Below are 22,680 nucleotides of genomic sequence, written 5' to 3'. Positions count from 1 at the left end.
GGTCGAGGTAGGTGTCCTTCAGGCATGGCTGAGCCACGCCACTGCGGCTCCTGGAAAGTGAGCTCATTTTCAAATATGGCTTGTTTTACCCAGATGACATTCACTCCTTAGTGCTTTCAACCAGAAATTTGGATTTCTGTCTTACGTTCTGGAATATATCGGAATCCAGTGGAGATGTCATGCAAGGCCAGGGTAATCTGGAGTATTACAGGAATTTTCAAAGTGACAAGTTCCCGTCTACTTTTCATTTCCAGTGAAAGCAAATGTTTGCCTTTAAGTATTATATATACAAAGCTAGCTCTTGGCCCTGAAGAATCTATTCATCAAGGTTTAATTACTGAAGATTTTTAGGGCCAAGTTTCATTACAGAGGACAGTGGAGGATGCATATGGAATAAATTTAATCAAGAAATGTGAATTATTTTCAGGCATGGGAACAATGTCTTTTATCTAACTTTGTACTGTCCTTCAGTGATAATTTAAGCAGAAATTACTCTTAAGTCATCCATACTTGAGAAAGTTCATCTGAAATAACCATTTATGCTCATTTGTTTAACAAGTACTGGAGATCAGAGAGACACTGGTGTTCTGGAGGTTTGTAGAATGACATTTCATTCTCAGAAGGTCCTGTCACCAGCAGCATGGCACTGAAAATGGGAAGCCCATCTGTACTTTTTTGTTCCACTGCATATTCTATCAGTCAAGGCGTATCACAGGATTACTTCTCGTGGATCTGTGGCCTTGGCATCTATTAGAAAGGAAGCAGATTAGTTAATCGGTAGTGAATGTCAAGACTTTCTCCTTGCCCTGGGAGTGCCCATGAGGCGGCTCGGCTCAGTGAACTCACTTTTGCAGAATACAGATTATGAAGTAAAAGGTGGGAATTAAAGCCTTTGGAAGTTTTAAACTAAAGATCCCTTGTCCTTGTATTTGGTGACATAGACCTGTGTTCTTTGCTAAATCTGAAATGACTGATGTGATTAAAACATTTAAAAAGCAGTAATAGGTTATGAGGTTTATTAGACCATTGTTAGCACAAAGGCAAAATTTAGTTGTTTCCTGTGAGCTTCCCATGTGTCATATTTGAATGTCTCTCTCATCTATGCATTTATCATCTACTTATCTAATCTGTTTATATTCCCTACATTTATCTTCGTGTGGCCAACAAGGTATTTGGTATAATTCTGGTAGATTCTTATAGACCAGTGGCCCTCAGGATGCACCTGGGGCTGGGGGGTTCACTGGTGCTCTGTCCAGCCCTGCACATCGCTGCCCCCATCCTGGAGGTGGTGCCCACCACCTTTATCGGGGAGCCTGCCCCCCGAGGCCTGATATGCTTCCAGCCCCCGGCTCTCCATGATACGGTGAAACAACAAGCATGCACAAGACCATAACTAGCAAATTCTGCATTTTTTATTTCACTTTGGCATTCTTGCCCTCAGATGAAATGATTTACGATGACGTTGAGAATGGAGAGGAAGGTGGGAACAGCTCTTTGGAATACGGCTGGAGCTCAAGTGAATTCGAAAGCTACGAGGAGCAGAGTGACTCGGAGTGCAAGAACGGGGTCCCCAGGTCCTTCCTGCGCAGTAGCCACAAAAAGCAAGTATGTGTTCAGTCTGCGTGGGAGACAGCGTATCTCCCGGTAGCACGTGAACAGGCCTCTGAAATTTGCATCCTGAAATATTTAAGTGTTCTTGATGATGTTGGCACGTAGTGTGAGGAAGGTGTAAGCAGTAGGGAAGGGGTCCCTGATTTGACCTCGTGTGTATAATCATAGCAGGATGGGAAATTCAGTTTTTACAAACACACTCAGAAGGCCCTCAGTGACTGTTCTCTGTGTTGTTTGTGCACAGATAGGCACGACTTCCGGGCACCCCGAGTGGACAGCGTCAGGTCCCTGTGAGATGCAGGTGGTGTGGAAGGTCAGAGCCCCTGAGCTGCCCCGTTATCTGTCCTGAGTGGAGTGTGTGCGCGCACGCGTGTGCGTGACCCCTGAGGTCGAGGTCTGAAGAGGAGCTTCAGAGATCAGGAGCGTGAATTCTAGAACTGGGTGGTGGGCGGCTGTGGGACTAGGAGTGCTTTCGTTGAGCTGATCCTCTTCCTGAGACAGGTGGTTTTCCATGGTGCGTGGCTGTGCTGTTTGCTCCTGGTTGCTGGGCTCTGGCTGTTTGTGAACGGGGTCGTCTGCGCTCACGCTCACCGATGTGTCTGCAGGCTTCACGGGCTTTCTGTGTGAGGCTGAGCGTCCGGCCACAGGCACAGGGAGACTGGCCCGTGTGACACTGTGGGCAAATCCCCGGCCCCCCCTGCACCCAGGGCGCAGAGTGGTGGGTTTTTGGCTGTGGCTCCCATGTGTGTCCAGCTGGTCACCTGGTGTTCTCATACTCTGGGAACTGGCTTCATGAAGCCCAGAAGAACCTACCCCTTTGTGTAGGTCACCTGAGCACCTCACATCATTACAGCCTTTCCTTGGACCCCTTGCCGGCACTCAGCACAGCTGAGACTAACCGGCGAGGGAAGCCGTAGTCACATTGACTCCATGCACCTGCCACGCGGGGCTTACGTTGAGATTGGAGAGCCATGTGTGGGGGCCTCGGAAGAATGGTTAAAACACTCTTCAGTTTCCTTCTGTTGGCGGGCTGGGTGTCAGGTGCCCACGGACCAGCCACTCCCACACTTACTGAAAGACTGTATTCCTCGCCTTCTGAATGGAACTCTGTTCCCGGGCAGGCCCCCCGATATGCCAAGTGAGAGGCCGCTTCGCAGCAGGTGAACGGCCCACAGGGTGGCTCATGAGTGCAGGATAATCACACGGGCATCCTCGTCCCTCCCTTGCCCCAGCTCGGCCACACCCTGGGGCGGCTGGGAGGACGGTCAGCAAGATAGGGCCGTGGGAAGGACCGGGCATTCTTGTTTAAGTCATGATTTAAAAACGGCCTACTGAATGAACACTCTTAGGTTGTTGACTAGTCAACTAAAAAGCCCAAATTTTTAATGAAAATTTGCTTAAAGTGTCTTTTCCTGAGCTGATGTGGGAAACATTCGCTGGAGAAGCCTTGAGGCCTTGGTTTCCGTGTCTGAGATTGTGTGATCACGTGGACAGTGTTTTGCAGGATTTCTCCCCTTCCCCGTCCGCTGAGACAACAAACGTTACGTCAGTTTGGAGGCTTAAAAATGTGCCCTGTCTGTTCCCAAATCATGACGCCCTGTATGTAGGGGCAGTCCTGAACTCGGGTATTGTCTGCCTTGGTGCTGACACAAAAAAATAATTTTATACCTTGTTTACTTACATGTTTGATCATCTTAATGTCATCAGAATGCAGGGGAAGGAGGCCCCAGCTCCTTTGGTTCCCATAGTCGCCCTTGGCTGGCGTAGAAAAGTCTCCAGTCTGGCTCGTCCGCCGTCGCCTCCTCGCCCCACGTGTTTGACTCCCTCATGTTTATGTCTCAGGAGTTGGTGGGCCAGACTTGGGGCTCCCCGTGGGGCGTGGGGTCCCGCAGACGCCACCCCCGCCACGTCCTCTCAACGTAAGACGGTCTCACGGTTCCGGAAGGAGCGTCCTTGTGAAAAGATTGTCTCTCTCTGTGCTGTAGCTTTCCCATGACCTAACCCGTTTCAAGGAGCACTATGAGAAAAAGATGAGAGCTTTGATGGCAAACACGGTGGGAGCCTCAGAGATGCAGCAGCTAAAGCACAGACATGAACTCAAGGTAGTGTGGTTCATTTTTTGACCAGCTGCGTTGAACGTGCTTATTCAGAGACAGGCCGTGCTTTTAAAAGAAGCACCACGGCCCCCAAGTTGGCCCTTTTTAACCCAACAGTGGTTCTCAAAGTGTGGTCTTGGGCTCCCAGGTGTCCCCAAGGCCCGCGTAGCGCGCTCACATTAGATCTGAGACGCTATTTACCCTCCGTCTCCCTCGTGCGCTTACCGCGGACGGGAGCGTCCCCGAGGCCCCGCTCTGTGTGGCGCACTGCAGCCACGGCCTGTGGGGTCCGCCGTTTTGAGGTGCCGGAGAGATTTCCAGACGTGCGCGACCGCACCACCTATCCTGTTGTTGGGGGGACACAGTGGTGTTTCATGAATGCGCTGCTTCGGTAACACAGAACAGGTTTATTATTATTTCTAAATGAATGTTCAGAAAAGTTTGATATTTTTCTCAATTTTAACCCTTCGTCCAGTAAACGTAGACCCGTGAAAGCCAGGTGAACAGAGCTCATAGGGCCAGCGAGTTGGAGAGCCGCTAGGTGTGAACGTGGTGGCGGTCGGTCCTTGCAGAGGTGTTTTAAAAGTGCTGTCAAGTCACGCTCACGTCCGTTAGGTCTCTCGTCCTTCCGACGTTCTGTGACTTGTCTGTATGTGTTAGATAGCGTCTAACTGAAGATAGACGTTCGCTTCCGTTGCAGTCACCTGCTTGATTCCGGGGTGTCTTGTGTCCTGGGCTTCCCACGGCAGGAGCAAAACTCGGGGGGGTCACGTCACTTCCTTCAGCCCAGCCTCTGGCTGGCTCCCGTGCACGAAGCTAAGGCAGCAGGCCACACGGGAGTGTCTGGGGCCTGGCGCGATTTTGCAGAGAGCGGTGAGCGCAGTCATTGGTCACGGGAGGCGTGAAGGAGGCCAGCTTGGTGGAGGAGTTTGGAAGCAGGTGTGTGGCAGGGAGAGCAGCGTGCGCTGGGAAGCAGGGAGCAGTGAGACACGGTAAGCAATTAGGGCCAGGCCAAGCAGGCCCCCTTCATCCGGTAAGAAGCAGACACTAGGACGGGTCGGGAGCCCTGGCTCTGTCTCCTGGCCGCTGCGTGATCTGGGACAGGCACCGCAGCTCCCCAGGACCTGGGTGTTCATCGCTGCTCGAGGACCAGGCGCTTTGCAGGCTGGCCCCCTTTGGTCGTCTGTTTGCAGTTCTCTGATTCTCATCTGAGGGACCCTGGCCAGGGTCTGGCTGAAGCTTGAGGCTTAGAGGTCCGGCGTGGGGTAAGGAAGATGAAGTGTGGGAAGGCTGTTGGGTCAGGAGAAGACGCAGAGGTGTCTTGCAGGCAGGCGAGCAGTGGGGGGTGCGGGGTGGGGGCCCCAGCAGCGGCCGGCGGGGAGGCGGCGCGTGTGGTGAAGGGCACGTCCCCAGGAAGGGGCGGAGGGGACGCAGGACTCAGAGGAGCTGCGGTGGCCGTGCCCTGTGGACGTTGGAGCAGGGTCCCAGCTAGCGAGCGTGCACGTGGTTTGGGTGCAGCTGGTGGAGGCTTGGGGGGCTAGAGGACGCGCAGGGACAGCCAGGGCCGCGGTGCGTGTGTGACACCAGCGTGTGCCCCGGGAGGTACCCGGGCCCTGGTGATCCGGCCCCGGGACACACGGGCAGGGTTGAAATCTGTCCAGTGTCAGGAGGGAATCGGCAGGAGGACCAGGGCGGCAGGCAGTGCGGGGTCCCTTGGACTGGGTGCTGGTTTGTCTGGAGGAGGCCATCGGGGGTTTCTCTAAAAGAATCACTTGGAGCCCAATGGCCAGTACCTCAGACCTTAGAGTTTTCGAGAATAGGGAGGTAAGAAGCCAAAGCAGGCCGTTGTGGCTCTGAGCCCCGACGGCTGGTGTGTGTGTGTGTGTCCTTGGGCTCTGGGCTTAGGGAACCAGAACCCCTACAGGGCACCCTGGTGGGAGGTGGTTCTGGCTCCCCACAGCCCGCAGCGGGGCCCGAGCAGCCCGTGGGCGCCCCTGTGAGCCGTGGACTTGCCTCCCGGGGAGCTCAGGAAGGCAGCTGGGGGCTGTCATGCCGTGCCCTGCGTGCGCGCTGTGACCCGGGCCCGCCGCGTAACTGTGTGTGCTCTCGATTCCCTGCCTCTCAGGTCTGCAGAGCGCTGTGTCTGTGAGTCGTCCCCGGAGCGACGGAGACTGACCTTACACGCAGCGGAGACCCTCCCCTCCCCCTCCCCCAGGTCGAGGAAGGGCTGGTTGTTCAAGTGCGCTTTTCTTTCTTTCCTTTCTTCTTTCTTTTTTGTTAAACACACAAAACGTGGCCCAAGCCCCCACACACACACACACATGCACGCAGGCACAACAAGCAAGTGAGCCCCCCCCGGCCACAAAGCCAACTTGAGGGCACGTTTTAAGACCAAGCTACTTGACAGTATTCTTTTAAAATAAAAGCAGCGAGTGAAGTTTTATCGACGGTGTCACTTCTCCTGTTTCCCGCTCTTCTTACAGATGCAGAAGCTCATGAAGGCCGCCAAGGAGGGCACGAAGGACGGGCTCGAGAAGACAAAGGCCGCCGTGAAGAGAGGCCGCTCTCTCATTCGGACCAGGTCCTTCATGGCTCCAGGTGCGTGGCCCGGCTGGCAGACCCGTCCGTCACAGCATGTTGGTGGCGCGGAGTGCAGCTGTGGGCTCGTCACGAGCACCCCCCTCAGCACCGTGCTCGTCGCTGGGGTTTGACTTAGCTGGACCACCCGGGTCTCCCCTCCCAGATGGGGGAGGGCGTGCTCTCTCAGCTGAGGACATGCTCGGACCTGTGCAGTAGCTCAGGGATGGACACGCACACACGCAACGGGCAACAGAAAGTTGAGTGAATTCTCATGGGTGTTAGACTTCACTTCTCTTTCTCTGGTCTCCTCTCAGCACACCGGCCCTTCGTGAACCCCCGCCCTGGGGACTTCACTCTCTGCTCTCTCTCCCAAAATCCCCTTGGGTATCCGACCTCAGTCAGTTTGGATTCTCAGCAACTTCATTCTTTTTCTTTTTTTTTTAAGGCTTTATTTATTCATTTGAAAGAGAAAGGGGGGGTGGGGACAGAGGGAGAGGGAGAAGCAGGCTCCCCACCGAGCAGGGACCCAGACATGGGACTCGATCCCAGGACCCTGGGATCATGACCTGACGCTTAACCGACTGAGCCACCCAGGCGCCCCAGCACGTTTATTCTTGATAAGGCATAATAATGGATGATCTGAAGTGTAGGTTCTCTTGTGTATGTGTATTTCCCAGAAAGACACAGGCTAAGAGGGCTTGTTCTAAGCAGGGATTTTAGGAACCCTTTTGCTGGTGAGGAAAGATCTGGGATCATTCCAGAAGTTTCAGGTTTCCTGAGGCTCTTGGCAGAGGGATTCAATGATGAATCTGCGTCAGAGAGAGAGGTTGTGTCTGGAGTGTTCCATGTGGACAACAAGCTGTGGACTGAGGATTATCTGACGTCTGGGAAGATGTCTTCACCCGGTGCGGTATTACAAGACAGCTGGCTACCTACATGGCGGCTGGGAGCGTACTTTCCTGGAGTGGGCGCCGGGACCCTGACAGATTCCTTTAAGAACTCGACTTTGTTTTTTGCACAAGTGTTCTGAGAGACGAGCTGCTGCGCACGTAGCATTTGCCGGTAGCCGTGCCCAGAAAGCAGGGAAACCGCGCTTCCGTAAGGAGCAGTCTCGGAGGACAGTGTGTAATGGGTGCTAAAACGGACTAGAGTCTTGTATGAATTCTGGTCCTAGTGAAATCTTCAGCGTCTTGAAACAAGATGCAGAAAAGGCTGTCAGGAGCCCCAGTGGGTTACTTGGGAAGGAGACGGCTGGGTGGGGACGTTCTGATACAGTGTGTTCCCTGATGGGCTACTGGCAGCGTGCCGGGCACCCCCAGGACAAACCCCTTCACGGGGGGTCCGGGCAGGTCTGACAGGTGCCCAGGCTGGGATTTGGGGCCCCACCCCAGACCCTGAACAGGAATCTGCAGGCCAGCACCCAGCACACAGGATGGGCAGGGAGCCCCAAGCTGGGCAGGGAGGAGGTCTACGGGGACCCCCAGAGGGGTGCGGCAGTTGGTCAGGTGCCTCCCTGAGCCCAACGACCTTAGTTTCCCAAGATATAAAATGGGAAGATGGGACTGAATTAGTGGTTCTTAAACCTGGATGTACTCATGAATGAAGTGGGAGCATTTAACAAATCCCATGTACCCAGGCTCAGCAGCCCTGGGACCGATCCGTGAAACCCGAGGGGGGGACCCTGGATACCAGAAGGTTCTGTTCTATCTCTTTTTAAGATTTTGTTATTTAAGATCAATTTTAGATTCACAGCAGAACGGAGCAGAAGGTGCGGAGATTTTCCACATATCCCCCGCCATGCACCCCTCCCCAACCCTAGCATCCCCACCCCCGCCATGCACCCCTCCCCAGCCCTAGCATCCCCACCCCCGCCATGCACCCCTCCCCAGCCCTAGCATCCCTACCCCCGCCATGCACCCCTCCCCAACCCTGGCATTCCCATCCCCGCCATGCACCCCTCCCCAGCCCTAGCATCCCCACCATCTTGGTGCATTTGTCGCCGCTGAGGAACCCACGCGGACACATCAGCATCCGGAGTCCGCAGTGTACATTTACACGGTTTCCTTCTCAATGCGGTGCATTCTGTGGGTTTGGACACAAGTCCAGTGACAGGTGCCCACCGTTAGAGTACCACACAGAGTAGCTTCACGGCCCTAAAAGTCCCCTGGGCTCCACCTGCTCATTCCTCTCTCCGCCACAAGCCCCGGTAGCCTCTGATCTCGTCACTGTCTCTGTGGTTTTGCTTCCCCAGATTGTCAGAGTTGGAGTCCGACCGTGCGTGGACTTCTCAGACCAGCTTCCTTCACTTAGTCACATGTCCTTAAGGCTCCCCCACGTCTGTTCATGGCTTGAAGGCTTGTTTCTTTGTAGCGCTGACACCATCCCACGTCTGGGTGGACCGCAGCTTGTATGTCCATCACCTGCTGTGGGGCATCTTGGTGGCTTCGGGTTTTGGCAGCAATGAACCAGCTGCTGTAAACATCCATTGCAGGTTGTATGTGGACATAAGTTTTCAAGTCCTTTGGGTAAATACAAAGGAGTGTCATTGCTGGATTGTAGGGTAAGAGTGTGTTTACTTTTGTTAAGAAAGCGCCAAACTGTCCTCCAGAACGTCTGTGCCACTCTGCACCCCGCCGGCCGTGCGTGGGGGCCCCCGATGCTCCGTGCTCTCGCAGCACGTGGTGTGGTCGGCGCTCCGGATTTGGGCTGCTCTCACGGGTGTGCAGACACTGGTCGGTTCTTACAAGCTCCTCACAAATGTTTCTGTGCAGCCAGGCTTTTGGAGATTGGAATTTGGTCATCTCTGGGCTCCTGTTACCTAAAAACCCCTTTGCTTTTCTGTTTTCCAGCATTCTGTGGATTATTTAGCTATAGCCAAGTTTTTAAAGGTAAATTGAGTTTTGGTCTAAATGTTTTGATTTGATGGTAGCTGTGCTTTCCCAGGGAGCAAGGCAGACAGAAAGTCAAGAAATAACACTGCGTCTCCACTTAGCTTTCGTCGATTACTGAGCGAGTGTTCTTAGCTGCCCTTCTTTGTTTCTGAATGCGGTATTTTATAGATTAAGAAATTGAAGTATTTAGTTCTGACTTACCAACCAGGTATATGAAAGGACACCTCTGCCTTTTGAAATTAAACGTCCCAAGTATTGAAAACTTCAGATACCGATGGACGTTGTGTTCCTCTGGTGGAAAGGATATTTTCTTGGGTTTTCTTGTTAAAATTTCAATTTAATCATGGCCCAGTGGAACATAGGCACGGAAAATCAAAGTGTCTGCCCGAAGCGTTGATTTTTTTTTTTCCCACGCTGTAATATTATGAATATATTGTTTCAAGGTCCAACTAGTGCATTCTGACTTTTCTTTAAGATCACAGACCCTGTCTTGAAGAGGAGCAGAATTTATTTATTGATGTTGACTGCAAACATCCAGAAGCCGTCCTCACCCCGATGCCTGAAGGTCTATCTCAGCAGCAGGTAGGATGGGGGGCTGCTTCCTGGCGCGGCTGTGTCCCCCCGGCCGAGCCCCCGCCATCCCCCGCTCGCGGCCCCTCTGTGGCCTCGGTGGCCGTGGGCTCTCTGGCCCACGCGTGTTTGGGTATCACCCCTGAGTAAGTGTGAGACGTGTATGGGTGTGATTTATACCGGTTCTTACTGGCAGGGTGACTTTACCTAGAGACACTAGCATGTACGCGGTGCCGCACACGCAGAGTAAAAGATTTCCAGCAACTGGTGAAATCAGCAGGATATCAGTGAATTTCTTAGCCTCTGGAAAGAGGTAGCAGAGGGAAAAAAATGCGGTGGTGTCCATTTGATGATCTTTGGGTAAAAGGAAAAGAAAGCCTGAGGACCAGAGCGTGGAGCAGAGTTTGGGGCTTTCGGGGGGCCCTGGAGAGTTCTGTGCGGGGTCAGCGTGACGCACGTCCTGGAGACACACAGCGCTAGGTAGACACGTGTGGAGAGCGGCGTGGCTCAGAACAAGGTGGTGACAGTGCTAAGGTCAGAGTCTGAACAGAGAGCTGAGCTGGGAGGATGCCCAGGGGCCGTTAATCGTTGTCTGCAAACTAGGAAGCTCAGGTTTCACGGGAGTTGAAGGGGGAGCCCCCGCAGCAGGGCTGACAGGACGAGGAAGCATGTCTGTGGGCCGTGGCTGATCTGTGAGCACGTCGGGAGCGAAGGAGGACGTGGCGACGGGCGTGTGGGGCCGCCGTGGGCACCCACGCTGTGCGCCGCCCGCATGAGCGCGCTGGGTGTCATTAAGTGCTTGCACATCCCTCCGTGTCCGTGCGCACGTCCCACGGGAGGACGCCGCGGCTCCGAGGAGGCCGATGGTGGGGGCGGCGCCCTGCCCTGGGTGCATTAGGGCCCGACGCCTCAGCCGAGTCTCTGATCCCCAAACCTAAAATCCTAAATCCTAAGTCAGTCAGTGGATGGACCGTAAATGCCCTGTGCTGTCCGGTGCTCCCTGGGGACGTGTGGCTGCGATCGCCGCGGGGCGCAGTGCCGGCTGTCCCGGTCTGTGGTTCACCCGCTGCTCTCCAGCCCCGGTTGGAGAAAGGGCCTTGAGTTCTCGAAAACACCCTTGATGTCCCTTTGAGGTCTCTCTACCTGGGTCCCTCCTGCCCCACTCCTGTGCGGCCCGGGGCTCTGACCACTAATGGGGTCTCTGTGCTCATTCCTGGGGGGACACAGTGTGACTGGGACTTGGGTCCCCTTGTCTGAGGACGTGGTGTCGGGTGAAGCAGGGCCTTCCCTCCCAGCAAGCCCAGGTGGGACACCGTGACGTAGTGGGGGACAACTGTGTAGAGGACATGGACCTGACCTCTCAGAGTCCTCTCAGGGCTGTTACAAATGTCTGTAATTTCCTGGGTTTGACCCCAGATCTTCTGCCTGAGAAGACTTGCAGCATCTGGAATCTGAATTTGGGAAAAACAGTGGCGGAGATGGGCCCTCTGCTAGTTTGGGGAGTGACTGGGTTGTGGGGTCTAGCCTTCCTCGTGGAGCGAGGGGTCAGTGCCCAGACTCCTGACTGTGAACGGGGCCAGGCGGCTGGCAGCCTCGCGGGGGCCTCTTTTAACCCCAGACCCTTCTGTACTCTTTACCTGCCCTAGAAGCACTGGTTTTTATCTTAATTTTGTGAATTTGAGTGGTCCTTTTTGTGGAGAGAGTCGCTCCCTTGTCAGTCACGTTTTGTAAGACTCCATAGCTCTGGAATGTTCTGCACTGTGGAAAATGCTGTCTCCACCCGCTGGGTGGCGTTGTGGTTCCTGTCGCGAGCCTCCCCTCCTCCTCGCAGGCCTGGGGGGGGCGGGGGACTGGGGTGTGTGTGGTCTAGAGGCAGCCTTACTGTAATTTTGTGCTCGTTTTCCATTTATTGGCAAAAATAACTTGCCAGACTATGTGTAGGCTTGATGGAAATGCCCAGCATCATCACTGGCCTTTAACAGGAACTGTGCGCCCAGAGTCCCGTCCCCGTGCTTGACTGACCTGCGTGTTTGAGGCGGGAGCCGCTCGCTGGCCTTAATCCACAAGCTGCCCCCCCCCCCCAACTTCCTGAGTGTGTCTTCGCTTGGTCAAAAGCTCTCGAGCCAAAAAAAGTCTACTCTTCCACCTTTCTTTTTTTCTTTTTTTGTTTTTTAAGATTTTTATTTATTTATTTGACAGAGAGAGACACAGCGAGAGAGGGAACACAAGCAGGGGGAGTGGGGGAGGGAGAAGCAGGCTTCCTGCTGAGCAGGGAGCCCGATGAGGGGCTCGATCCCAGGACCCTGGGACCATGACCTGAGCTGAAGGCAGACGCCCAACGACTGAGCCACCCAGGCGCCCCTGGTCTTCCACCTTTCAAAGCTGTTTCTCCTTCTACAACTTGGCAATAATAATTTCACTCGATCTGTGCTGCTACTAGCATTCTTTGAGTCAAGGCTGGAATGGCTCTTCTCATGCTTTAGTCCTACGTGAAACGTCCCGTAACGCAGCGTAGGGCCCAGAAGATACCCTTACTTCAGCTCACAGTTGTTGACGTTCCTACTGTAACGTCACTTGTCTCGCTGTCCTGACGGTTTGTAATTTGAGGTTTGACCTGTTTCGTGACCGTGGCAACAGGGAAAGTAGGTTTAGTGCCTGTAACGTTAGCTAACGCACCGTTCGAAGCCCCTAGAGGCCTGTGGAGGTTTCCTTTGCCTCCTGTTTTGAGGACCAAGAAACAGAACAAGAACGTTCTTTATCCACAAGAAGTGAAATTTCTGTTTTCTGCAGCAGTTTGCTTACGCTGTGTTTTCCAACCGCCAACAGGTCGTGAGAAGATACATCCTGGGCTCAGTGGTCGACAGCGAAAAGAACTACGTGGACGCTCTGAAGAGGATTCTGGAGGTACCGAAACGTCGTGTCGCGGGGGACTCGGGCCTCACAGGCCTTCTGCACACCCGCGGGTTTACGCGCGCACACGAACCATGACGTGGTCACAGTGGCGGAAGTCCCAGGACGCGCTGAGTGTTGGGTCTGTGTGTGGACGTGAAGAGTCGTGGGGTTTGCGTGAACCGTGACGTACGTGAGGGGCTGCTCCGTATGTTTTCAGCGCGCCCTCTAAAGAGCCCGTACCGTCTTCCCGCGTGTCTTCGTTAGCAATACGAGAAGCCGCTGTTGGAGATGGAGCCAAAGATCCTGAGCGAGAGGAAGCTGAAGGTGGTGTTCTACCGAATCAAAGAGCTGCTGCAGTGCCACGGCATGTTCCAGATTGCGCTGGCCAGCCGCGTGGCCGACTGGGACTCCGTGGAAACCATCGGGGACGTCTTCGTGGCTTCGGTAATTGCTGGCGGACCCCGCCGCCCCACGGAGCTCGCCTGTGCTTTGCCCTGGTTTCCGTGCTCGGGGGGACACCTCACGCTGGGTGTCCGGGTCAGCGGGCCTCGGTGCTGTCCGGGGCCACCGTGAGGTCACAGGGCTGTGCTCAGCGCACACGAGGCGAGGGCTCAGGTGCACGTGGTCAGGACACCATCCGGAGCTCGCCGGGCGTGTATCTGGAATGCCACCAGCTCCATCCTGTGCCTCTCCACGCAGTGGGAGCAGGGTTTTCGTGGCGAGCCGGGGCTCTGTGGACTGTGTGCCGCTCTGTCCCACTCACCCCCGGGGCAGGTGGGTCTCGCCCTGCTCCCTGTCCCTGTCCTGGGGCAGCGGAAAGTACCCCCGTGTCCCCTCCAGCCGTACTCTGTGGCCCGGGCCCTGTTGTGCAGACGCCGTCTCGTGGCCTCTGCTGACATAGGACGCGGCGGCGTGCAGTCACGTTTCCCGCCCTGGAAACCAGCAGCCTCCTGTGTGCATCCGGCCGTTCTGAGCCCTTTCATCCGTGGTCCGTTTATGAACCATGTGTGTTATGCTTAGGAAGTATTCTGTCTAGACGTGGGAGCTTACGGGAGCAAAGGGGTATCAGATTGAAGGTTCAAGTGGCCGTTTACGCGAATGCTGTAATAATGACACGAAAAACCTTTTCTTTTTCCCTATAGAATTGTGTGGGCTTGAAAGTGTATAAATTACAGGATGCCTCGAACACAACACGGGAACAGGAGTTCTTACTAAAATATTTGCATGATGCCTTTTGGGGATCTTTATGGAAAACAAAGAGGAAACTGCATATTTACTTTGCAATTGCATTTTCTGGCTGTTTTATGCGTTCACTGTCTACAATTACTCTATCTTCTTGAAATATTGACCTTGGCAACATTTTTTTTTTAAAAGGGAAAAAACCTTACACAATATATAGTTGAGATGAAAGCATTTTTTCTGTAAGTGACGGTCACATCAGATACCTGCTCATGGATATGCCTGTTTATCTTGAGAATTTGTGGGCTCTTAGGAGAATACCAGAGGGAGGCCTCTTGGTGTTTCTAGGGAAACAGGACAGGGACCAGCGTGGCCCCTCCGCCAGAGAAGCAGGAGGGAATCAGTCTCCTTCCTCCCCCGGAGCATTTCCAGGGGACGCTCAGGGCCCGCCAGGCAGGCTGTAGGGGCCCGCATGGCGTCCTCCTCCGGAGGTGAAATCCACAGAGTGAGGACTGGCCGGAAGCTAAAGACGGGTGTCTGTAGTCAGGGACACCGCTTAGCTGAAGGCCAGACCGCCAGGGACCTGAACAAGGATGCCGACAAGCGCATCGGGGTGAGCGAAGTGAGATCGACCCACTGTTTAAACAATTCCTGACAAGTTTGCTTAAAGAAGAAAAAAAACCACATGGGGTCGTAATGAAGTTTGTCCTGTGGAAACATCGCAGTGACTGAGAGCTTACTTTTAGGGCAGGTTTCGGATCTTCTATCGTGTCCTGGCGGAGGGAGGCCCTGGGCTCTGTGCACTGCTGATAGTTCTCACTGTTCTCTGTTACTTCAGTTTTCCAAATCCATGGTGCTCGATGCCTATAGCGAGTACGTGAATAATTTCAGCACAGCGGTGGCAATCCTCAAGAAAACGTGTGCTACAAAGCCTGCTTTTCTCGAGTTTTTAAAGGTAAGCACTTTTTTTTTTTCATCTTGGGTTTTCACACCCTCTGATAACAGGTTCCATGTCAAAATACTTTGTAGTGAAATTTTACCGCACTTTGCCTCTACACATATCATGTTATTTGTCATAAAGATATTGGTACCGACATGTTGGCTCAGGGCTAGAAATGAAGATGAGTTTTCAGGGGTGGTAGAGCTTTTTGAAAATAACCTTTATTTGCACATCCTTGGAAGGGGGTGGATGGATGGGCAGGCTGAGAGGTAAGGTCCGATCCCAGAGGAAGCTGCCTTTGGCCTCCTGTCCTTCAGCATGGCATTAGGGGCAACAGAAAGAACGTTTGGGATTGGGGTGGAGATCTCCGGCCCCATTCGAGTCACGGCAATAAGCTGACTGCCGCAGGACGAGCCCTCCATGGGCCGAGGGCTCTGGTGAGAGGTGAGGTGCGTCTGACGTTGACGATGCGGAGTTGCTGACCTGGGATGTTTAGCCACGGCCCGTCACCGTGGCCAGCCGCCGGCCCCAGACCTCACGTGCACGCGGCCCCAGTTCCTGTCATAAAACCTTGAGCCAGAGTTTGTCCCTGTTACTTAAATTCTCGAAGCTCCTGCTACCTGCAGCGAGTGGACTCAGGTGACATTCTCGCTGGCCGGTTACACTGAGGCTGAATTCCCCACCCCCAACCCCTTCCCTGGTCACCAGCCCTCAGCTTCGGGGGTCTCGGTGCTCGGCAGGCTTTCCATATCACAGCACGGCTCCTGGGGGACGGAAGCACATTCAGACGTTCCCTGCCTTGGAGGAGGTTGTAACCGTCTTGGCGGACACTGACAGTACATGGGATGTCAGCCGAGGGGCAGCCGCAGCCCCACTGTCAGGGGACCTCCTGCCAGGTGGCCTGGGGACAAGGGTGTGTGTCATCCTGGCCTAGCCCGGGAACTGGTGCCAGGAGGCTGAGCGGCCTTAGTGGTGGTGGGCCTGGGCCCTCGCCCTGCCATCCGACCACACCGCTCCCTTAGCTGGAGACCCCACCCCGGTGTGCAGTGGTCCGGCCCACTGGAGCGTCCCTCCCCGGCTCAGGGAGGCGCGTCGAGGGACTAGGAAGCCCCTGCCACGTGGGAGAGCCGCCCTCGCACCAGCCATCCTCTGCCACAGCCGCTCCTGGGGCAGCTCACACAGGACACAGGCCCAGGTCACCCCCACCCCTCACCCCGAGGCCCTCGCCCCCAGAGCCAAGCCTGGACGGCGTGGCCACCGCAGAGAACTCGCCCCAGTGCGTGGACCAGCTGCTTTTAAGGGCCCTGGCAACTCCTATTTGGGGTTCTGGGGTATTTTTCTTCTTCTTTTTTTTAAAGATTTTATTTATTTGAGAGAGAGTAAGTGAGAGAGACAGCACAAGCAGGGGGAGTGGCAGAGGGAGAAGCAGGCTCCTGGCTGAGTAGGGAGCCCGATGCGGGGCTCGATCCCAGGACCCTGGGATCATGACCTGAGCTGAAGGCAGATGCTTAACAACTGAGCCACCCAGGCGCCTCTTTATTTTTTTGTAAATGCAGTTTTCAGGTGGTTGTAGAATCTCAGAAACTAGCTCAGTCCCTAGAAGGTTGAAATGCGTTTGTATATGGACAAACCCTGCCTGGCAGTCAGAGGTGGCCCGTAAAGCATCGAATGCAAACGCGCTCTGGACTCAGAGGCGCAAGCATGTGTGTGGTGCAGTCCAGGTGTGGGGAGGATTTCGCAGCAAATCTGCATGCACTGTGTCCATTGAGTGAAGACGGGCGTGGGCTCTGGGCCTGCCGAGGCGTCTCTGTTGTGGCGGGAGGACCGAGGTGGGGGCCCCCGCAGCCCTGAAGCGCGAGTAAGCCGGGCTTCTCCCCACAGCAGTGCCAGGAGTCCAGCCCCGACCGCGTCACGCTCTACAGTCTGATGATGAAGCCCATACAGAGGTTCCCACAGTTCATTCTGCTGCTCCAGGTAAGGACGCACACCTTTCCCAGCATCTGCCTGGAAGCCGCGTCTGTGCTCCTGGTTCTGTCTCCGGCCTCCTCTGTCCTCCTTCCCCGAGCGGTTACGGGGGGGCAGAGTCGGGGGGTGCAGGCCCCGAGCGTGGACACGGCCGCGGACCCTCACCAGCCAGCTCCTGCGGGGGTGGAGGGGGCCGGACGCGGGTTCCCGGGGACAGAAAGGAATCTGCCCCCTTCTGGGGCGGGGTCTAGGTCAGGGTCTGGGTCTGGGGTCTGGTGGAAAAACGATCCACCCTCTGTGGCCAGAGGGGACGGGGGGCTCAGGAGCCCAAGTCACGATTCATGCAAACCGTGCCTGTCGTGAGCGCGGTCTGCAGACGGTGCGTGGAGAGGCTCACCCGTGGACCCCAAGTGGTTGAAAACTAAGAGTATTCAAATTGGTGCGTGTGTTGTTTCCGACAAACCTGGTTTTGAGGGCAGATGTGACGCATTCCATGTGGCGCTCGGTCTGTGTGCAGGCCTCGTCCTCCCCAAAGCCGGGGGCCCCGCCGCACAGAGGCGGATGGTGGGCTGTCTGAAGGGGCATTTCTGAGGTCAGTCCGCGCCGGCTCAGATTCCTAGGCGGCTCGGCGTGGCTTGAGTGTGGGAACGCAGCAAAGGTGAATGGCGACATCGTCCCTGGAAATGGACCGGCACTCGGCATCGTTGCCGAGGCCCCTTCCCTTGAGGTTGTGGTTGCTGTTGTGGCCGTCCAAATCTGTGAGAAGCATACCTGCTAAGTAAAGTGCTCACAAAACCGAGGGCGAAAGCATACACATGTCAGACTGTTAGTGTCAGCTACTTCCATGGCTCGTCTCCTAGGCTTTCTGTCTTCCTCTTCCACGTTCCTTTTCCAGCGAGTGTCCGGTTATCATATGTACGTATTAGATCCAGTTTCTGGTTTCCAGCGTCTGTGTTACAGTGTTAATAACAGAAGCTGTTTGCTTTCCCCTAAAATCAAAATATCCAGAAAATGTGTTTTATTCCTCCAGTTGTCCGGTATTTACTGAGCTCTTCAAATGTGGGAGGCTCCAGGTGGGTAGTTCGGTGAGGAAGGAAGACGGTAGGGAACCAATTAGACGGTTCCTTCTTTAGCGAGGTGGGGACACAGGGACCAAGGGCAAAGACATAACCGCCTTATAACCCACGTGGCGCACGTTCAAACTCACATGCAGACTGTGCGTGGTGACGTGCTAGTGAATGCCTGGTGATCACTGGTCACCCACGACCCTGCTGGGTTTTCACGCCTCGCTCATGAATAGTTTTTTGTTCTTAGTTAATTAAAGTTGGGTGTAGTTTTCAATCTAGCTTGTCAGCTTTTGGCCGTTAATAAATCATGGCAAACCTTTGGCCCAGGTGTTTCCCAAAATATATATTTTTAGAAAGGGTGGGAAGGCCGTGGGAAAGAACAGAAGCACGAGCCCCACGCCGGCTGGGAGCAGGGACGTGGTCCTGGGCGGCATTTCTCGGAGTTCGGCCTGAGGGCACTGCACTGGAAGAAGGTGTGGCGTGCTGTTGCACCCGGCTGCCCGTGGGCTCGGTGAGGTCAGTCCCTGTGTAGTGCTCCCTCCTCCCTCCCCGTCTGCCTGGGCACCAGGAGGCTCACCGGAGAGCTCCCGGGTTTCTGTGAGCGGCTTCCCTGGCAGGCGAGGGGGCGGCTCAGGGCGCGTCCGGGGCACTTAGGAAAATGCACGGTTGGACTCAGAGTGTGCACTCTGTGTGGCTGACAGAATTGCGTGGGTCATCCAGGGAGCCTGCTCCCAGTAAAGATGCTCTGGGAGCTGTTGCCTGAGGGGGACGCGGGGGCTGGTGGCCGGGCTGGAAGACGGGGCAGGCGTGTTCCCTCCTCCCGAGTCCTGCTCTGCGCACGCGGGGAGGGATGGCATGGGGCCCGGCGTGCTTCCTTCCCCTTCCTTTGGCCCATCAGGCACCTGCTCTCCCTCTCTGCACTGATCCCAGCTCTCCTGGGCCCTGTTACTGGTGGTGCTGGGACCCCACAGCCTTCCCTGATCCAGGGTAAAGCTGCGTGGCCCCGGCTTTTCCGGGCCTGCTGGTTTGGGACACGTGGTCCCGTAGGACTCTCTGTCTCACTGTATCCTGCTGCCGTTCTCTGTCCCGTGTTGGACCAACATGACTCTCAGACTGGACAGAACGACAGACGTCCCTTTTTCCTTACTCGGTTCTCTCCCGGCATCTGGAGGACCCCCTGCCCCCCTCCACAGCTCCGCTGCTGTGGTGCTCGTCCTGGTCGCGCTCAGGTCCCAGGCTGGCTCCGCCAGCTCGTGACTTTGGAGCCAGAATCGTCGTGACATGACTTCGTGGCCTTGATAGGGTTTGAAGTGACTCGTAGGGACACGGGCGTACGGCACAGTATACACGGTCCGTTCAGACTGGAAATATGTCATCGCTTCTGGAGGGTTGTGTTTCTTCAGACGAAAAGCGGGTCACAAGCTGAGGGCCCGGTGGCATTCCCGCGCCAGCTGAGCGGGCGTCAGCTCTGGGAGGCCGGGCGAGAAGGGTGCTTCTGCCCGCGTCTGACTCCGTCAGCAGAAGTTGGTGTGGTCTGCGTGAGCCAGCTGAGACACACTAAGGGTCCGGTGGAAAAGCGAGGTGACCCCCTCGGGACTGTCACTTAGATGTTGCTCCTGAACACCGACTCCCGCAATGGACGCACGTGGCGCCGTTTTATCGGTCACCAGACTGTCGCTCCCTCGTCCTCCGTGCAACCTCTGCTTCCCTTGGTGACCCTGCGGACGCGGACGAGAGGGTGCGTGGCCCCCTTGCAGCAGGGGCGGGGTGGAGGCACGGGAGTAATGCCACCCACTTCGCGTCTGGAAGCCGACCTTTGGGGCCTGGGCCCGCTGGTCCGACTCGGGTTGAGAGAGACAGGCCGGAGTTACCTTGAATGTAGCTACAGAGAGCGGGATGTTTCTCACATGTGGCACGTTCGTATGTACAGTGCCCTTTATTGGGAATTGCTGTTTTTTTCCCGTTAGCAAAGCCATTTAATGAGTTCATTTTGTTTTTGCAAAAGGAGCTGTTCCAGTGTGTATCCAAATCGTGAGTCACTTGGCTTATTACTCTCTCCCCGGTGCTTATTCTGTCCTCCCCCAGAAGTAGCTGATGCGGCCGTCAGACGTCGCGGCTCCTGGCTGGGAGCGTGCGTGGGCAGCCACCTGCGCCCTTGGAACCAGCAGTCACACGTCTCCTTTTCACCGTCTTTCTCCCCCAGGACATGCTGAAGAATACATCCAAAGGCCACCCTGACCGGCTGCCCCTTCAGATGGCGCTGACAGAGCTGGAAACCTTAGCGGAGAAGCTGAATGAGAGAAAGAGAGACGCCGACCAGCGCTGCGAGATCAAGCACGTCGCCAAAGCCATTAACGAGAGATACCTGAACAAGGTTGACCGAGGCTTCTCAGTCTGTGCTGGGATTCAGTTTGCTTTGTACTAACAAGCCACCATTCTTCCCACCACTTGCTACTAATCTTCTGGAAGCTTTGCAGTGACGCCGCGGCCCAGGGCCCTGCCTCGGAAGTCGATGGAGAGCATCGGGCGGGTCCGGGCGCGTTTTCTCGGGGAAGGGGCTCCCACAGTCACAAGACCCTCACACGGTCTGAATCTTACTGCCAAAATGCGGTGTTTTCTCTTAGATGGTCGTAATCAAAGCAGAGGGTGTTACATACGTTCTTATCTGCACCTGTCTTTGCATGGACTAAGCTGTGTTTATCATGGAAACGTGAGGAAAATATGGCATGAAAGCAGTTCCTAGGCTGTATTTCTGCTTTATATTGACAAGTCCTCTTCCTGCAACAGCAAGCTGATTTTATGTAGACTTCACCATACTTACTTACAGCCCTGGTCCACAAGAAGAGGTTCATTGATAGGAGCGGTGTTAAATAATTCCATATCGTATTTATCATTGCTAAAATCACTTTCATTTCTGTCTGTAGGGGTGATTTCCTACCAGATAGTGACAGTCAGTGGCTTAACTATAAGAACTTTAATACATTTTGAGGAACAGGTTTTTCCTGATCTTCTAAATGATTTATATAGGAATTTCTATGAGCTGAAAATTGCATTAAGTGATGGTTATGTTGTTTAGGATCCTGCTTGCCTGTGCTAACAGTGCTTGCAAATCTGTGGGGACAGAGTAAGGCCGAGGAGGAAGTGGTGTGTGTCCCTTGCTAGCAATCCCGAACCTGTGCACGCAGCCTCATCATCCCCGTGAGCATGTCAAGAATAGGTTGACAGCTTGGCTACTGCAGATAAAGGATCAGAACACCATCTGGGTGTTCAGACCATCTGAACATGAATTCCCCATGTTCCTTTGGGCTGAATTGTTATAAGTCTGACTTCTTTATGACTTATCTCATCATACTAATGAGTACAAAGCATCTCTGCAAAGGACCAAGGGTACTGTGTTTGGCTCAGTGAAATGAAATATGGCGTATCACAAGAAGCTAAGATGTTTTCTTAATTATGCTATCCTTTGGAAAATGAAAATCCCCGAGTAGCTATTGCACTTACATAAAACATTCTGGTCGGCATAGAGTTATAAATAACAATGGTTGGCCGGCTGTGGATGAGAGTCTGTAAGGAATGGAGCTTATACTGGGGCAAGTCATTTAAAGAGAAGGAATATGACTGACAGGTGAAAACAAATGAGCCCTCCTTTGCTGAGTCAGTATCTCTTAGCTGGAGGAATTGTGTTTACAAGGGCTGGGTTAGACTCCTTTCACCGTTTAGAATAGCTCCAAACACTGTCCATGAAACTATGTAGTTAAAAAAAAAGCCACTCTCAGAATTCTACGTAGTATATACATAAAGTACGATTGGAAGTGCATGAATTCTCTGTAAAGGGGAAAATCTGCAAAGTTTTGACGCTTTATGCTCCTGTATTTTGCAAGACTTTCGCTCACCCTTTTTCTTCTTTTGATGAACTTGATTGCGGGAAGCATGTCAAGTGTGACTTTGAATGTTCAGCTTCTCAGCAGTGGGAATCGGTACCTCGTGCGATCCGACGATATGATAGAAACCGTTTACAACGACAGAGGGGAGATCATTAAAACCAAGGAGCGCCGCATCTTCATGCTGAGCGATGTGTTAATGTGCGCCACGGTCAGTACACGGTGAGCATGCGCCTAAGTCGCGGGATCGGCTCTGCGCCCGGGAACGTGCCGCGTCCCAGATGAGTGCACGGCTCCGCTAATGCTCCCATTCAAGCTGCCCCGATATGTGCACAGAACTTCATCACCTCGTCCTGTGATGAAGGGGAACCAGGACCTAAACAGGCGTATTTTTATTTTATTTTTTAATTTTTTTAAAACGATTTTATTTATTTGAAAGAGAACACAAGCAGGGGCAGCGGGGTGGGGGAAGAAGCAGGCTTCCCGCTGAGCAGGGAGCCCGATGCGGGGCTCCATTCCGGGACCCCAAGATAGGCCCTGAGCTGAAGGCAGACGCTTAACCCACTGAGCCACCCAGGCACCCCTAGACAAGTGTATTTTTAAACGGGTCCAGTGTTAAGTCACAAGGTCACTGCTGGAGGAAATTCGGGATGAATGGTATATTTTTCTTTAAATGTAAGGCCAATGTTGGAACCAGAAACTGCATTGTGTTTCTTTTATTTCCCTCCTAAATCACTCTACAGTCTTGTTGTGATCATTGTTCAGATCCTTTCTCTTTAGCTGCCTCCCGGTGGAGACATTTTTGGTAAGCGTTTTTCTTGTATGATTATATCGGTGGCGTTTATATTCACTGTGAACCAAGAAAATGAGTACATACCACTTCATCATTTCTTATCCTTAAAGTCATTTACCATCAGGACTGCTCCCTAACACCTAGAATGTTGTAGCTGGTTGACGATATCTGAGAAGTTAGTGTCTTCAGGTAGAGAGGGATGGTAAGGGAACTGA

General features: G+C 54.1%; 1 protein-coding gene across 9 annotated transcripts in view; it reads left to right on the top strand.

The window, feature by feature from the left end:
* Positions 1-22,680, top strand: part of ARHGEF10 (Rho guanine nucleotide exchange factor 10) — a 105,255-nt gene that overhangs the window by 41,485 nt on the left and 41,090 nt on the right. For 6 of the 9 annotated variants that reach the window (XR_013446679.1, XM_036110715.2, XM_036110708.2 and 3 more), the window contains exons 8-17: positions 1,442-1,605; positions 3,597-3,713; positions 6,191-6,305; positions 9,654-9,760; positions 12,575-12,652; positions 12,905-13,084; positions 14,658-14,774; positions 16,641-16,733; positions 19,995-20,165; positions 21,749-21,894. Coding sequence is in view for 8 of the 9 variants with exons in the window: in XM_036110715.2 (XP_035966608.2) it covers positions 1,442-1,605; positions 3,597-3,713; positions 6,191-6,305; positions 9,654-9,760; positions 12,575-12,652; positions 12,905-13,084; positions 14,658-14,774; positions 16,641-16,733; positions 19,995-20,165; positions 21,749-21,894 (1,288 nt within the window). In the remaining variant the exon portion in view is untranslated. The remainder of the gene's footprint in view (positions 1-1,441; positions 1,606-3,596; positions 3,714-6,190; positions 6,306-9,653; positions 9,761-12,574; positions 12,653-12,904; positions 13,085-14,657; positions 14,775-16,640; positions 16,734-19,994; positions 20,166-21,748; positions 21,895-22,680) is intronic. The other 3 variants (XM_036110713.2, XM_078069904.1, XM_036110716.2) reach the window with 3 other exon arrangements.

This window comes from Halichoerus grypus, chromosome 3, assembly GCF_964656455.1.
Source record: "Halichoerus grypus chromosome 3, mHalGry1.hap1.1, whole genome shotgun sequence".
In the NCBI taxonomy this organism is placed as follows: Eukaryota; Metazoa; Chordata; class Mammalia; order Carnivora; family Phocidae; genus Halichoerus; species Halichoerus grypus.
This window is presented reverse-complemented; position numbering and strand designations above follow the sequence as displayed.